Source organism: Porites lutea, chromosome 6 (genome assembly GCF_958299795.1).
Source record: "Porites lutea chromosome 6, jaPorLute2.1, whole genome shotgun sequence".
In the NCBI taxonomy this organism is placed as follows: Eukaryota; Metazoa; Cnidaria; class Anthozoa; order Scleractinia; family Poritidae; genus Porites; species Porites lutea.
The window spans coordinates 13,509,052-13,526,827 of NC_133206.1; the positions used below are offsets into that span (position 1 = coordinate 13,509,052).

General features: G+C 39.5%; 1 protein-coding gene across 1 annotated transcript in view; it reads left to right on the forward strand.

The window, feature by feature from the left end:
- Window positions 1-17,776, forward strand: part of LOC140941036 (protein argonaute-2-like) — a 28,859-nt gene that overhangs the window by 8,517 nt on the left and 2,566 nt on the right. Inside the window, exons 2-10 of the mRNA XM_073389985.1 lie at window positions 1,666-1,967; window positions 2,650-2,706; window positions 3,084-3,357; window positions 3,800-3,931; window positions 4,824-4,998; window positions 7,399-7,573; window positions 8,100-8,447; window positions 11,494-12,294; window positions 17,066-17,265. Of these exons, the coding sequence (XP_073246086.1) occupies window positions 1,666-1,967; window positions 2,650-2,706; window positions 3,084-3,357; window positions 3,800-3,931; window positions 4,824-4,998; window positions 7,399-7,573; window positions 8,100-8,447; window positions 11,494-12,294; window positions 17,066-17,265 (2,464 nt within the window). The remainder of the gene's footprint in view (window positions 1-1,665; window positions 1,968-2,649; window positions 2,707-3,083; window positions 3,358-3,799; window positions 3,932-4,823; window positions 4,999-7,398; window positions 7,574-8,099; window positions 8,448-11,493; window positions 12,295-17,065; window positions 17,266-17,776) is intronic.

Below are 17,776 nucleotides of genomic sequence, written 5' to 3' on the forward strand. Positions count from 1 at the left end.
AACTGTGAAATACTGCATTCTGTCTGAGGTCTGTATGATAAAAACAGCGCCTCATAGTACAAAAAGGTTGGTTTACAGGCCCCCAGATTTGTTAGCAAGATTTTGTAAAGCAAACTTGTCAAACGGAAAAAATTCTGCCGGATTTGCTTTCCAAGTATTTGTTTTCCAGGCCTAATGTACTGTAATCAAGAGCCATTATGGACGTTAAATGCGATCGTAGATGATTGCTATTTTTTGGGTGTACATAAGGCCGTCAACTCGATGTAAGGTTTGGTGCACTGTTAGCAAATTATTTTTCTCTCAAATCACTTAGCCTTTATCCCTCAAAACAAAAGTCACATGAATGTGCTCTAAAGTGAACTGATTTGTGGAATAAAAGTCTGATTGTTTGATTGAAATTACAAATTTATTAATGGGAGCTTCGCTTTTAGCCCTGGCTAAATCTATATATTAGTTGAAACAAAAACATACTGCAAGATCGAAAAAAGGTTCATTCTTATGGTATCATTCAACTTATTCTTTACAAATGAACAAACATAGAACTAGTATTGCTCTTTCATACTTTGGCATTTTGTTGCCAATTAAAATTTTGAAACCTCCTTCAATGATCTGAATGATACCGTGCTATAGGTGAAAACCGCAATTTCGAGTACAAAGAAGACAAAGCAACAACGCAAATACTTAATTTAAATACAAAAGCTATTGAAAATAAACGTACATTTCATTCATTACCTCAAACGATTTCCTCAGACTTTGTCTGTTTTTTTTTGTAATGCTAACATCTAAACACAAGTATCGGTGTTTTCTTATTCTTGTCCAAAGTTTCAGTGCTTATACGTTTTCAAGAATCTATGTGATGATTGTTTTTTATACAAACTTTCATCAGTTTGGTCATACCTTTTCCTTTTAAATGGCCCAGACAGGAAGCCAAAACAAAACAGCAGCGAAGCAAAACGACATTCACGGCAACAAGAAGCCAAGAGTGTTTGCTGACAAACTGCCGTCAGCCAACAAAACCTTTTTTGGCACGTTTTCACAGGGACTTTGCGCTGATTGGCTAGTTTGCATTGCCTATTGTATTTTCTGGCATTTGATTGGCTCAGACCTGCTGTCCTATTTTTCCAAAATTGGACAGTTTGCCTATTTATAAAGGAAAGCCTTATCTGAAACTATCCAAATTAATCCTTAATTGGACAGTTCGTAAAAATTAAAGGATAATAGCTTTGCTGACAATATCAGATTAACTAACAGCTATATAATTATTATAATTACCTTAGGCTTATTAGCGTTCTTGTAATATTTGTTAGACGTATAGTTTATGTAGATTTTACATCACCAGAACTCTATCCCACAACAGAGACCTCAAGGCATAATTATCTGATATGTTATTCAACTTTAATGTATTTTAAACAACTTAGGTAAGGTTCTTGACACAATGTAGTAGGTATTACAATAGCCTTTCCTGACCTATAGTCAATTGAGAAACAGACAAAACCTTGTTGATTGTTCAACAGTAGGTTGTTTGCAATAACTCGTATCTGTCTGCACTTTTGTTTATGGGTTTTTTTCAGATCCCTTGTGATCTGCACTCCCTCATCTGTAAGACCACTTACAGTTTACATGACTTGCGCAAGTAGGTTGACATATGTTTCTTTTTCTGCTCAGAACATACAGCTCACCAAATGCAAGAAAATGGAAAGCTACGCCCTCCAAAAAGGCCTGGCTATGGCACTGTGGGCAGACCGATAAAGTTTAGAGCGAACTTTTTCAGAATGAACATTTCACCAAGGCTGTCAGATCTCTATCACTATGATGTTGAGATAACACCGAGCAAGTGCCCGTGTATGGTGAAAAGAGATGTTGTAAATCAGATTGTTATGAAGTATCGAAGTACATTGTTTGAAGGCCATGATCCAGCATTTGATGGAGAGAAGAACCTCTACAGCAGGATAAAGTTTCCTACTCCAGTGAGTGAAGCGATTTGTGAATCCACTGATTTTCTCTACACTGTGTCAAGGGTTTCAATAAAAACTGAAGCAGCCAGCAGGGTTGAGTAGGGCAACCGACTGTATTAAAAAGTAGTGTTTAGTCCCCTTCTTCTTAGGAGACTCTGGGGGTGTGCTCCCCCAGGAAATTTTGAAACTTTTGGAAGCCCTAATATGCGGTTTTCAGCATTCTGGTCACTAAATTGAGTAAACAGGATGTTGGAAGATTTCTTATCAACACCAATGATTTGTTATTTTTAATGCTGATTATTTATAATTAAAAAAATAATGGCAGTTTGTATGCTGATACATTTCCTGGAAAACAATGAATCTGAACAGAATCACTGTGAGTCAGTGATTTGTAGCTCTGTGCACTTCATGCAAAAGTTACGTTTTGTCAAAAAGTAAACAGTTTCTTTTAAATTTAGTTTTACAATTGCTTTAATTAAAGTTTTGTCAGAATCTCTGTTCAATTTAATAGTTTATTTCCAGCTTCAATTACGGGGAAAATACAGTTGACCTCTCCAAGCGTAGTGGCCAATGGGTTTTGTGGGTTGCAGTGTTTCCGATCATTTATGTAATTCTTGTGTACCGTACCATGGTGAATGATTATTAATTAATTTTGCCCATTCTCACTCTTCTATAATTATGTCTTTTTGCACAGGCTGAACTTGATGTAACTCTTCCTGGCAAGGATGGTGGCAAGGACAGAGTATTCAAGGTTGGTTTAAAGGCTTAGGTTCAACAACCACATGTACAACGAGGGGCTCCAGACATTGTTCTACCAGAAAAAAGTTAAAAGTTGAAAGTTTTCATGTTTGATAATCAAGGGCATTCGGAGAGTATACAGTATTTACAGCTAAAAGTGATACAGTTCAAGTCGACAATGCAAGAGACCAGTTATTCTTAGTGACACAATAGTTATTAAAATTCTAGAAGCATTTGAATTCCCTTGAATCTTGAAAATTGGGTTTTACGTTTTGAATAAAGAAGTCCAGTTAATCAGGGTCCAGGCAATTAATTGCAGAATTTTGACCCTCAATGATCTGTAATATAAAACTGACGATCAGTACAGGTACCTTTATTTGTCTTTTCCAGGTTAAGATCCAGTTTGCAGCAGCAGTCAGTATTGATTCTTTGAAAAAATTCCTAATGGGACAACAGAATGGGAACTCAGCCCAAGATGCTGTGCAGGCACTGGACACTGTTATGCGACAGATACCTTCAAAGCGCTTTACACCTGTTGGTCAGTCATTCTTTCCTCTTGATGGTTATGGTTCAAAATACCTAGGGGAAGGATGTGAAGTGCAGTTTGGTTTTTACCAGAGTATAAGACCCTCACAATGGAAGGCAATGCTGGTGAACATTGATGGTAAGATCTTAGACTAATACCTTGCAGTTACATGTATAAGCACTTGGTTGCTAGTTGCACTTACAATAATTATATTGATTCCCATAAATATACACTGTATTGAGCAAAAAGTTACAGTTAAGTAATTAATATTAGCCTAAAAAAACTGCATGGACTTTGGGATGCCATCAACAGTTTCTCCACAAAATTTACGTCTGTGAAACAAGTACAGAAATTCCATACTAATGACGTGTGAATACCCAGTGGTGAAGTGCCAAAATGTGTTGTTTAATAAATCAAATTAAGCAGCTCCAGATAATAAACGTGCTTACTTCTTCCAGAGGGCGATGCTTATTTAAAGGCGTTGACTGTATTAATTTTGAAAAACTTTTGATATTATTTGATAAAAAGGGATTATTTCTTGCTCTTTACATAAACACTATGCGGCAACTTTGCATTTCAGTTTCTGTCAAGGGCTTTTTTAAGAGTCAAGGTGTCATTGAATTTGTTGGAGAAACCCTGGACCTATCACCCCATCAACTTGAAGACCCCAGATGTCAGATTGACAGATGGAAGCTTGAGAAGGCTATACGTGGTAATAAGCAGGTTTTTGTATTACTTGATCATTAGTTAGACTAATAATACCCTCTCACCTTCAGAAGTTTCCTTAGTCTAAATTCATGAGAAATGCTACAGTCAAACCTCTTTAATACGGACACCAAAGGGACAGAACCAATTGTCCGCTTTACAGAGGTGTCCGTATTATAGAGGTAGGGAATGTATGATTTTTAGCATTTCTGGGACCAAACGAACTGTCCGTAATAGAGAGGTGTCCGTATTACAGAGATGTCCGTAAGGAGGGGTTAGACTGTACATATCGTCTCATAACATACTCAAAACAATAAATAGTAACAGGTGACAGTACAGTGTATGATCAAAGAAGTTTGATTTGAATGTCTTCACAGTAAAGATTTCATCCACATGACTGCATTTTTTGTCTGGCTCCATGACTGACATTCGGATAGTTTATGACTGAAGTAATATCTGGTAGACTTTTAATGGAACTTTAATACCACGCAACATTATCATTTTCTTTAGTTTAGTTTTTTAAGCTCTAAATTTAACGTACAGTTCAGATAGGAAATGCTTCTGTGGAGTAAGCTAAAAACACATACTAGAAGACATGGACATTTTCCGACAATAACTCTCATCGTTAAAAACTGAATCATCGGATGATGCAATTCTAGATCTCTCCCCAAATATGGTAACTGTACGTGTCTGCTCAAAATTAAAAACAAGCTGAGAATCGGTTGTTTTGCCAAATAAAGTCGGGAAGAATTCTCGATATTTTGTGGGGGTTTTTAATAAAACAATTATTCCACTCGCGCTCGTTGGATATGAGATGATTATAGCCAACTTGCACTCCTGGAATAATTGTTAAGTAAACATTAATCTGTAAGATCGTTGCATTCTCTTTTTCATGGTAGGTTTACGTGTGCAAACCACTCATGTGGCTTCAATAAAAAGAAAGTATACAGTTTGGGGAGTGTCCAGCCAGTCTGCAGAGAGGCAGGAATTTGACGTTGAAGATGAAACTACTGGCCGCCGTGCAAAAACAAATGTAGCAGCGTATTTCAGGGATAGATATCACATACGGCTGAGGTATGCTTATTCTTTCTATCAGGCAGAGAGTACATTGTACTTTCCAGTTGTTGCCGGGATGGCTGCATTCTGTTGTCACACAGGGGAGAGACCATTGGAAGAAGCTGATATCCTACTCTATCCCTAGCCTGGGACCAGGCTCCGCAGTGGGGGAAAAAGGCAAGAAACGGGTCAAATAGACCTATTCGGCTAACTCAATGTTGTACCCAATTCAAATCTCCCGGGGATAAGATTCTTTGTGTATTGTATTTGCATTATAATGTGGCATTCACATTTAAATGATATGGAAATTCCTGAAACAAAACGTTTTATTCCCAAAGGGTTTGAATTGGGTACAACATTGAGTTAGCCGAATAGGTCTATAGGAGAAATATCGTCGAGCGAAGTGAGCCCAGCGGTGTCCTGGGGAGGGGAAAAAGGCAGAGGAGTCCTCACGGAGCCCTCCTCCACCCTTTCCCCTCCCTAAATTACCTCTCGGCACACTTCGCTCGCCGATTTTTTTACCTTTTTCCCCCAATGCGGAGCCTGGTCCCAGGCTACTCTATCCTCTCCCTCGGGGTGATGATAATGGTCAAGCTTGGGGTCGAACAGTATTTCCATGGAATATATAACAATTATTCACCGAAGTGGAGGTGGCTAGTATTGGATATTTACCGAGGCCGCGAAGCGGCGAGGTAAATATCCAATACTAGCCACCGACACTGAGGTAAATATACTAAACAAGTGAGATAATTGAGCACAAAAATAATGATTTTTAAATCATTTACTGTTGCCAACGATTACAATTTTGGCGCGCGATGACCGAACGGCCGCAGTCGTCGCTTTTTCTTAGCGACAAATAAAACTTTTAAAGGCGTTTGTTTAGCTCTTGCGGGGAAGTTTCTTCAAAAGAAGTTGTGAATTCTTTTTGTATTTAAAATAATTCTGTAAAAAAGATTATTAAATTTAGTTTTAAGCTTATTTATGAACAAGTCAACTAAGACTTAAGCTTAATTTGCATTTGTAAACAAAAAACTTTTTCACCGGTTTTATCTATAAATTCAAGTCAAAAAGACAAAGCTTTACCTGTTAAAACTTCCAAACCGAACTTCTTCTTCATGTATTTCGGAAATAGCCTGATTGATTACTTGTGAAATTTCTTAGTTTGTTACGGCAGCAAACCGGGAAGGCATTTTGCTCTCAACCTACGCGAGTTTGGCGTCGCTCGCTCGGAGGAACTGGAGGTGAATCAGTGAATAGTGCAGGATATTCACTGATTGAGTAGCCAATCAGAGCGCGCGAAAAACACTATCTACTGTTTTAGTATATACTAAATAGATTTAGCCAGGGCTAAAAGCGAAGCTCCCATTAATAAATTTATAATTTAAATTTAAAAAAAAAACTTGTAATCCACAAATCAGTTAACTTAAGGGCACATATGTGACTTTTTAGGGAAAGCTAAGGCTAAGTGATTTTAGAGTGAAAAAATCTTACATCGAATTGATAGCCGTATATATACACCCAAAAAATAGCAATTATCTTCAATCACATTTAAGAGCCATAATGGCTCTTGATCACAGTAGATTAGGCCTGGAAAACGAATTCTTGGAAAACAAATCAGGCGGAATTTTTTGCGTTCGACAAGTTTACTTAACAAAATCTTGCCAACAACTCTGGGTGCGTGTAAACCAACATTTCATACTTTTTCTACATCACATCTGAGGTGAAACAGTAATATGAGGCGCTGTTTTTATCATACAGACCTCAGATAAAATGCAGTATTTCACAATTTTTCAAGACAAATTGCACTCATTCAATATTCAGAACCGTAACGAAGCACGCGTGGGCTTCCAGCAAAACCGTTCAAAAAATTTCCAAAATCACCTATACGGCCAGCCGGTTCTCACTTTTGACAAGCGCCAACTTTTCAGTGAACATTAAAAGAGTTACCCTTCAACAAAATAATGGGCAGTCTGTATAGTCGAAGACAGAGTTAGTGAAATATGCGAGGAAAAATAAGACGGGCAAAACATCGGATGTAAGAGGATGAATGGCTCTCAATAATGTGACGTCACATTTTTCCACTATGTTGGAACCGACCACGTCAGCCAGTTTCCTATCCAGTCTTTCTATTATCCATGGTATTTCTAGTTGTTTATTGCCATTGAAGTGGGTTTAGTGTTGACTGTGTGCACCAGTTTTTGTTTAGTTTCCTTTGCCTTGCCTGTGTCCAGCAACATTTGTTAATTCTTGCCTTGCAGATATCGAGATTTGCTAATACCCCGTTAACCCAGACAGAAGCTAAATCTCTGTTAGTTTATCGCGTTATTTATCCTCATTCAATTTTTCAAATGCAGCCGAATATTTACGTGGTTGAACTCTCTTTTGAAAGGAAGTTGACCGAGTTGTTTAAATTGTCAGGTTTCCAAACCTCCCCTGCTTGCAAGTTGGCCAGAAGAAAGACCGTTACCTGCCACTGGAAGTTTGCACCATTATTCCTTGCCAGAAGCGGCACTTATCGGAACAACAGACAGCAAATATGATCAGAAGTACAGCGCGACCTGCACCTGAACGACGACAGGACATTAAATATTGGGTAAGTTGTTTTTCCTTACTCTTATTCTTTGAACTAATTCCTGCGTTGTTAGTCTTGAAAACGCCGTATAGGTAGGTTCGGTAGCTTGAGAAAGGTTTGGTGTGAAACTAGGTGTAGAACTTGAAGGAGCTGTGTCATGGCTTGGCTTAACCATTTTGTTTATAATGCCAACCATGTGATCTATTCGCTACGAAACTTGAGAAATTACTTGTGAATGACAAAATCGCAGCCTTTTGTCAAACAAGTATGTCTCCTAACTGTTTACAAAATGTATTAAACGATACAAGCAGCAAAAATGGATTTTAAAAAACTGTTAGGCTAACACGTTTTCGAAAACCCCAATTTCAATCCGCTTCAATCTTCTTTAAGTTTGTCCATCCATGCTTCCTTCAAAAATAACTGCTCTAAACGCTATTCCCTTTTTTTAACGTTTTGAGCAGTTATTTTTATGCTTTCATTCAGTTTGGTAGCGGTTCCTTTTTGAATTTTGATAAATTTTGTGAAATAGTTCAGTGTTTTCTTATAGGCTCAAGAATTGATTAGGACCAGTGAGAAATACTTGGATAAAGAGTTTCAGACCACTGTAGACCCTGAATTGGTCAGGGTTGACGGCCGAGTGTTACCAGCACCTAAAATAAATCTTGGACCACAAGATCAAGCGTTGGTTCCTCGCGATGGCTCATGGGATATGCGTGATAAGGCTCTTCATCAAGGAGCAGTAATTAACACCTGGGCGATGGCTTGTTTTGCACCTTTCCAAAGATGTAATGAAAATCAGTTGAGGAACTTCTGTAGGCAGATGGCAACTGTTTCCAGCAGAGAAGGAATGAGGATGACTGATCCAGTTGAGGTCAGATATGCACGGAACACAGAGGTACTGTAGATGATATTTATCCTCATTGTCAGTTTCTAATAGATTTATTTATTGGGTCCTTTTAGGAATGCACGACTTGAAATTTATTCATTGTGCTGCTGCAGTGACTAGATACTGAACTTTAACTATGAAAGTTTTTGGGCGAACGTTTTTCTCTGATTATTAATATTATTATTTTTTTGATACATAAAGAAATGCCCTTGGGTAGACTGGAATGTTTCGGTACATGCAGCCCCAACTGTCATTAAAAAAGTAGTGATTTGGGTCGTGTCCTACGGCGGTGTTGAGATAACAGCAACAATGACCTTTATTTTTCTTATTATTCATTCAAAATATTTCCCTGATTCTGATTGGTTAAAAGCACACGTTGAATTCACCATAACCAGTTACTGATGACCAAATTTGGAAGAATTTTGTGTTTAACGAGGAAATGACGTCAAAAATGCAGCGTTCCTACAGGTTAAGGCACCGTTAACCGAGAAGACCTGGGGACGAGGTTGAGTTGTTTTGGTTGTGAACTTGAAAAATGGCGGACATTTCACTGGTTTCAAGAGTAAGAACTAGGCGAAAAAATAGCTAAAAACATGGCATGAACAGCAAGAAGACAACTCGAAGGGCGACATGTGCTATTTGGAGAATATTTGCGGAGCTGGACAAACCAAAACGTGCACTATCGAAGATGAACTTAACATCGATGGATCGATGGAGGTAAGCATGTTTTAGCCACGTTTTTAAACTAGGAATTATTTTGAATGAATAATAAAACGATTATTGAATTCGGCTTTCGTATCATATGAAGAATTATGGAGATCTCGGAAAGTATTATCCGCCTCGGCCTACGGCTTCGACGGATAACACCCTCCTCGATCTCCATTATTCTTCATAAGATACTCAGCCTCATTCATTAATTGTTAATTAATTCTAGTTATTTACGGAAGTGCACCGCTCCGTAGGTGGCAACAGAAGGGCATTTTGCATGCGCATGCGTGAATCCGCTGAACGACAATAGCGTGGGCGCATCAAATCTGATGGCGGGAAATCGAAAACTCGCGCGTAAAGTTACAGCCATTTCTTTGGTACTTTCCTGCAAAAAATATTCTCCATGACAAAAATCGGACGTTTTCTACGCGGGTTTTCACTTGTAGATTTTTCAGCAGTAGGTTTTCTTGGCCTTTTAAAGACTTTCAAGACTCAACGCCAAAAAGTCATGTTCCTGTATAAGTCTGATTTTCACTGGCAAAGCAATGCATTTCTATGGTTTGATTTCCAAACTCGTGGTTTTACTTATTAGGGAGGAAATGCATCGTAGCAATGTTCAGCTGCTTTAAGCATAAAGCGAAAAAAAAATTACCACGCGAGGTTTATTTATTAGCGCGATGTCGCACGTTAAACTGATCGCGGAGACACGCGTTTATATATGCCACAAAAACATGAAGTCTATGGGGTTTTTACAGTTTTTCGAAAGTTTTCGCAGAAAAATTTATTAAAAAATATTCGATAGGAAATGAATAATGGATTGAGTTTGAGACAGCAACAATTACAAGTGATTATGTAGTACATAATCACTTGAGCATTTCATAAGCTCAGTTGAAGACAAAACGAATGCACATACTCCGAAAAAACGAACAGTACTTTTATTTTTCTTTAACTCTAAAGATACAGAGATTTTTCCTAAGCTACTATTTTGAAGCGACTCTTGAGTAACAGCTCCTGTGTTCCACAATCGATTTCTTGTTATTAATTTATAGTTGATGATAGTAGTGATCAAATCAAAACAGAAAATGGCCATCACTCCATAAATCTAACTGACGATGTTGTTCACCTTCAAAGCCTTTTTAAACATAAGACAGGAAGTTTGTTAAAGGGGTGCATATAATGCTGTTTCCTTAAAAAATAAATACTTCTGCTAAAGGACCCAAATGAGCTGGGATGCGACAACAAACATGACACAAATGGATGGATGAATTTGTCTGTTATTAATGTTTCTGTTAAGAGCTTTTTACTGTATCCAGATGAACCCCTTATGTAAGTTGTACATCATGGAAGAATCATCAAGCAGAAACTGATGCATTAAACAAGAATGTGGTTCAATACAGAGGAGAAGCTGGTCTCAGTCAACATCCTTCGTGAATGAAATGTCTCACAAATTAGCATATCAACAAATGTAGTATCCACAAAATGGTATCATTTAGGAATAAATGCGATTTTTTTGCAACAGAAGCCAGGATTTATTTAAAAGGTGTATTGATAACGTTTCATTTCGTGCTATTTTGGGGTTGCGGAGTTAGGCTAGATTTCCTTTAAAACGCCAAAATGTTATATTCATTTGCATAATGAAATGTAAACAAACAGTGTACCATCAAAATAAGGTGGAAAAAATCAGAATTCAAACCGACTGCTGTAATTTTTTCCTTGGTATAAATAAATGATAGAATTATCTGTGGGATAATTGTTTAATAAAAAACTATCATACTGACCTTTTCCTCCTGCTCAAAAATTGTGCGCGAAATGTTAGGTGGTAAGAACATTCAGCTGCCATCTTGTCTTCGATGTACTGTTTTACGAAAGGAAAGACTGTCCTCTCAAGGCCGGCGACAGCGAGGCTACAATAAACTCATTTTCATCATAGAAATACCTCGATACCTTAAAGAACATGTTCGTGGAACGTAGCACCCAATACACATCATTCAGCTCCAGAAAACAGCCTGTTAATGCTGGTACTGAACGTAAACAATTCACAGCAAATGCCTCTGTGGCACTTCAACAGCCCATATTGACGCATGCGCATACAAAATGCCCTCGTGTTGTAGGTAGTTAGTACTAATCTTGGCGTCTACGCAACTAAGGTGTAGAGAATAATTTTATACTTCTATTTTCGTTCGTATACTATTTTATATATCTTTTTATGTCAATCGATGCATGAAAGAGTATACAAAGGAGAGAAAGAATTAGTTTCAAAGGATTTACAGTTAAAATTTATGAAAAAGCGGGTATCAGTTTATATCTTCTTTACTAAAGACTGTAACCATAAGCTTCTTTTGTTTAGGTACAAAGTTTGTTCTCCAAGTGGATGGTAGATTACCCAGGACTCCAGCTTATTATGGCTGTTCTGCCTAACAAAGATAAAGACCTTTATGCCGAGATCAAACGTGTCGCAGACAATGTTTTGGGAGTTCCAACGCAGTGTGTTCAAATGAAACTTGTTCAGCAGCCTAAAGGTCAAGCCCAAGTGTGCGCTAACCTCTCACTTAAGATCAACTCAAAATTGGGCGGTATCAATCAGGTTATTGATCCCTCAGTACAGTCGCCTGTGCTGGGGAAATCCACTATTGTTTTTGGTGCTGATGTCACGCACCCCTCCCCCACTGAGAATGGTATTCCATCTATCGCTGCGGTGGTGGCGAGCATGGATCCCAGTGCTACCAAATATCAGGCTCGAGTTCGCGCTCAAACGCATGAGAAGGGGCGTGGAGCTCAGGAGATCATCAATGACTTAGCCGTGATCGTAAGAGAGCTTCTTATTGAGTTCTACAAAGCTAATGGCAATTGCAAGCCTTCTAGAATAATTTTCTTTCGGGATGGAGTCAGTAAAGGCCAGTTTGGCCAGGTCCTTGTTTACGAAGTGCGCGCTATCCAAGAAGCTTGCATGAGGCTTGAAAAAGAATATCGTCCCCGGATCACGTTTATTGTGGTTCAGAAGCGACACCACACGAGATTGTTTTGTGAAAACAGCAGAGATGAAACCAAGAACAAAGCCAGGAGCGTACCTCCGGGAACAACGGTGGACAGTGGAATAACTCATCCTTATGAGTTTGATTTCTACTTGTTCAGTCACTTTGGTATTCAGGTACCCATCAATTACCTATGCTGGATTATTTTTAATCATTATTGCATATACAGGGCTCGAAAAAAAAAATTGAATTCCAACTTGTGCTTTGGATAAGCAGCTCTCACATTTGGCTCGTTCGGCGCCACTTTTTGCTGGTCTAAGTTAATGATTTTGTTAGAGAATAGCTTGCCTGGACTCTTGCGTATTGGGCAAGTGAGTTCCTAGTTAAAAGCCACTTGCCCATGAAGAAAATTTTCTTGTCCCACGGGACTTTTTCGAGCCCTGCGTATGGTGTTGTTTTTTTCCTTCTGGAATGTGTAGGGAAGGGTGGGAGCAAGGTGACTTGTTGTTACCTCCATTCCATTTCTGTAAATTACAATCGAACCCCACTTTATGGACACCCCATTAAAACGGACACTTTCCGTGGCCTCATTAGTGTCCGTGTTAACGGTGTTTGACTAACATATAATTACTGCCGTGCGAGCGAGCCTGAAGCGAGCGGGGTAGGCAGCAGACCTAATCCGCACAGGAACAAAAAATTTTCGATTTCTATCCACGATGCATCTCGATTTTTTTAACCGCAATGCAACAAATCTTACCACAATTCCTTGCACGCCAATTGTCTTCATAAACCAAACTCCGGTAGCGCTGGATCTTCATCCTACTCAGCCGCTTTCAATAATTACTTCGGCGGAGCGCGAAGTAAAGAATTCGCGACGCTCAGGAATGTATCAAAGTTGACTTTTTTTGACAAGATTGGGCACGCAAAGTCTGTAGGTTTTCGGCTTTATTCGGCTATTTGACGAAGTGAGAGCCGAATTAGTTCGAGATATCTCGAGATCACTTCGATTTCTTTGATTTATTCTTTAACTTTTTCGAGGAAGAAAGAATTATTATTTTGGCTTTCCCGGGGTTTGAACCGACTTAGCCTGCGTAGCAGGCGTCGAAAGGGGTAGGGGTAGGGGATAGGGGATAGGGAGGAAGGGAAAAAGGGGAGGGGGATTGGGGAGAGGGGGAGGGGACAAAACCGACTCACCTGTGTGACCAGAGGAGACTCTAAGTTGAGGGATTAGCCGATTGCGCTACTGCGACCGCAAGTAGTTCGGGATATGAAAAATAGTTATGAAATTATGCACTAGTTTCGGGACAAGATTGGGCGTGCAAGTTCGTGACTTTCGGCTTGTTTCAGCGATTTCACGAAATGACACCGGACTACTTCGTGATATTTTGAGATCACTTCGAGTTTAGTCTTTAATTTACTGGAGAAATAAATAGAGGATATTACGTGGCCGCGCAGAGACACGAAATGTCTCTTCGAGTGTTGAAAAACATTTCACGAGTGAACCCTCCTTTTGAACTGTTTTATGATGAATTTAAAGTTGTAAAATGCTGCACAAAGACAATTTGTCTTTGTTGAGTGTTACGTAGTAAAATTGTTTTCATGCCTTGCGTGACTTTCTCGAATGTTCTCTACGTTTTTGGATTATTCATGAATAATTAATTACCTAGGGCATGTTTACATTTCAGCATGAGCCAGCAGATTTGCATCAGTTATTGAAATCATAAAATATGTCGAAAAGCTACTACTATTCGCCTTTCTAGCATTTCTAGAACCTTATGTCAAACGGTAGACAAGTTCCAAGCGAGTTCTTTTGACGAACTAGGTTTTTTCCCACGAGCTGGAGTGCTGTGTTTAGATCTGTTTAGTCATGTGTGACGAAGGTCGATTTTCAAGTTCTGTGCTTACAAGTTGGCGGAAGCCTTTAGTTATCTGAAGTTCAAGTAAGAGTTTGTTATCACTGGTAGAAGCTGTTTAGTTTTACTTAAGTTACATACATACACACATACTTTATTAGTATTCCCCAGGGGGCTTTTCAATACTAAACAGCAAAGAACATTATAATAAAAAATGAATGAAATTATAAAAAGCGGTCATTAAAATAATTCTCTAGCATATGCGTTTTCAACTTTTCTTTAAATGATGTTAAAGATAACTGTTTAAAGTCTTTGTCTAAATTGTTCGAAATGTTGACTGCTCTATGGAGGAAACGTCGCTGGCCTGACTTTGTCTTACTTGGAGGAATATCAAGGGATTCTCTGTTTCTATTGTTATGATAGTGAATAGACTTGCGTCTTCGGAGAGACTCACACAAGTATGTGGGGGCCAGGCCCTTCATGCACCTAAACGTCATATTTACCGGTAGCCATTTGATCTCGCGTAACGCAGGTGTTATGTGCTCAAATTTCTTGGTTTTTGTGATGATTCTGCACGCGAAATTCTGAACAGCTTGAAGCTTCCTGATGTTTGTGGCAGTTGTGTTTGACCAAACTGTAGAGCAATAGAACAATTTGCTTAGGACTAGAGCGGAGATGATCGTGCGTAGAGTGTCCCTATCAAAACTGTTCTTTACCCTGTTTATTTGACAAAGGTTGGTCATGCACGATGAGGTAAGTTGATGGATGTGCTGGTCATAGGTGAATTATTCCGAAATCCTTGGCACTGGAGAAAGCTTTCCCCAAGAAAGAGGTCGAAATTTCGTTAGGAAGCCAGCGCAGTAGTTGTTGTGTCCCGACCATAAGGAACTTGGTCTTTTCAGGGTTGATTAGTAGTTGATTTTTACAGCACCAGGCAGCCATTCGTCTTAAATCTTTTTTTTAGAACACGTTCTGTAGACTCGGCATCCTTGACTAGAAAGGATAAAAAGATCTTAGAGTCGTCTACGTAGGACTCGAGATTGCATACTTGTGGAGCGAGAGGAAGATCACTGGTATAAATACAAAAACAAAAGTGGTGACAGTATGGCGCCCTGTGGTACGCCGTGGGTGATAGGGAGGGGTGTAGATGTAGATGTGCCAATACGGACCACCTGAGTTCTGTCAGTCAGGTAACTCTCAAACCATTTCGTGGTTTTGTTGGCGGCAACAAGGTTCAGCTGTAATAATATAGAATGGCTAATACTGTCAAAAGCTTTTAATAGATCTGATAGTATCAGGGCTGACAGTCTCTTATTGTCCATAACAGGCTGGTCATAACAGGACTATTTATACGAGAAAAAATAAGACGCGTCCTTAAATAAGACGCAAACTATCCCATTTAAACGGCACATTTTCTCTGAAAGTTAGCTAAGAGGCGTCTTATCTAAGAACAGCCCTTAACACCTGTTCTTAGCTAAATCGCGTGTTAATGTGCCGTTTATACGGGATAGTTTGCTTCTTATTTAAGACGCGTCTTATTTTTCCTCGTATAAATAGCCCTAATATTAAGAGTCTCTGTAGAGTGGCATTTAAGTTCAAGTCAAGTTTGTGTTGCTATGTTTTAAAGCTCTGTAAAGACTATTTTTTTTTGGTATTAATCTTCCTTGTGTTAATCCGACATCCCTGCGTGCTGATAGTGAGTGAATGATTATCCTCAAAACATTCGAACTCGTAACGTTGAGTTTTAGCCAATTCCATGCTCCACGTAACTGACTCCTTACCCATGCCTTAGATATCTTTAATCAGTACGTGAGACTGCTATGCTGTTTTTGAAGCCTGATGAAAGAAAAATAGAGAATTCTTTTTTCACTGTTTGTTTTTTTAGACTTGTTATTCACCGCCAGTAACCTCATATTTGGATGGGGTCTAAACGTTTAGACCCAAGTCAAATTTAGAGGGATTTGTATGGAGTCATCAGAGTATAATTGGGCTAATATCTCAGAGACAATTTGCCCCAAAATGCTAGTTTTTGGCAAGTAGGCCTCTTGGATGTTGCTCTTTTCAGAATATCCTGACAAATCCCATAATTTCACAAATTAACACCTTACTCTTACCATATTTCATTTCTTACTATTCCTCCGCATTTACAATTAATCAGTTTCAAAACCACGACGACGAAGTGTACGCTCCATAGCGTCTTGTTAGCGAGTGCATTTGCGCTTGTCAGTGAAATTTTCTTCACATGATCATCGAAAACCTGGCATGGAGATGGAGATTCAGTTGTTCAACAAAGCAAGTAACTTTTGTTGCCATCTGATTAGACACTACAGTCAATTTCCTTGATTGTGGACACTGTAGGGACCTTGAGTTAGTGTCCTCATTAGCGAGAGTCCGTAATAGCGGGAGTTTATTTCAGCCAAATATCGCTAATAATTATTTTTGCCTGGCATTTAGCTCAGTGCTGAACGTATTATGAGGGTGTCTGTTATAGCGGGGTGTCCGCAAGGCAAGAGTTGACTGTAATTGTGGCATGTACGCTAAATCTTTCCCTAAACGAACTCGGTCGTGCTTACAATTTTACAATGGAGCAACATCCTGCCCCCTGAGAAGCAGTCTCCTTCGTAGCTGTCTTTGGTGTCGTCACGCAACACTCCATCACGGCCGTTAGTGGGGTGGTTGGGAGGAACGTTGCGTGACAACACAAAAGACGGCCGGGCAGAAGAGTTTCTGGGAAGCTGCGTTCCTCTTGTTCCTATTGTAAATACCTTGCTTAACTTAGCGTCAAGACCATAAAACTCATAGGAGCTCGTATTCACTTACTTCTTCGCACAGACGTTTTAGCTAAACGTTTCAGGGCCGGTTATTTATCTTAAACAATCGGTAAACTTACATATTTGTATGTTAGTGGGTCACTTGAAGTATTTAATAAATGCTCTTATTGCCTGAACTATAAGCATTTTGGCAATGTTAACAGAGCAACGTTTAGTTACTAGGCTGTGCCAAATAGTGGCTGCAGGTTGTTTTTTTTACCCGCTTACAGCGTTTACCGGAGGCTTAAGGGATTGTAACATTGTGTCTCCGTTTGTTTTAACAGGGCGTAAGCCGACCAACACATTATCACGTGTTGTATGATGACAATGGTTTGGACGCTGACATTATTCAACAGCTCACTTATCAGCTGTGTCACGTGTATGCTCGATGCACTAAGAGTGTGTCCATGCCAGCCCCCGCTTATTACGCCCATTTGGCAGCTTTCCATGCTCGGGTCCACGTGACCAATGGTGGAAGTAGCAGGTGAGTTCCCCAAAAGATGTTTATGAGAACGATTATGTTCTCCATAGAAATGTGAGAAATAGTGAAATAATGTTCATCATTTTGTGAACGTGAGACAAAGAATTCTTATCCCGGACGAGTTAAAAGTGGTACCCCCGAGGGAGAGAGGGAGAGAGGGGGGTGTGAGGAAAGGAGCGGGGGTGTGAGGGAAGGAGCGGGGAAGTGAGCGATACGGGACAGAATGAGGGAGGGAGGCACGGAAAACTGACTTTGTAGGTGTAACACAATTACTTGTAAACTCGTTGCTTTCATTGTGGTCCACAAGGTTAAAAATCCCAACTGGCAAACCATTTGGTTCTTAGAAACCAGTGGGGAGTTGAATTCGCAACCTCCAAAACAAAACTAGCTCGCGGTTAGGGTGGGGATTGAACTCGGGGCCTCTGAATTACAATCCCAACACTTCAACTGTTCGGCATCTGATAAGGGAGGTTCGGCGGAGTGAAGAATGGAGCGACTGAGGAAGAGAGGGAGA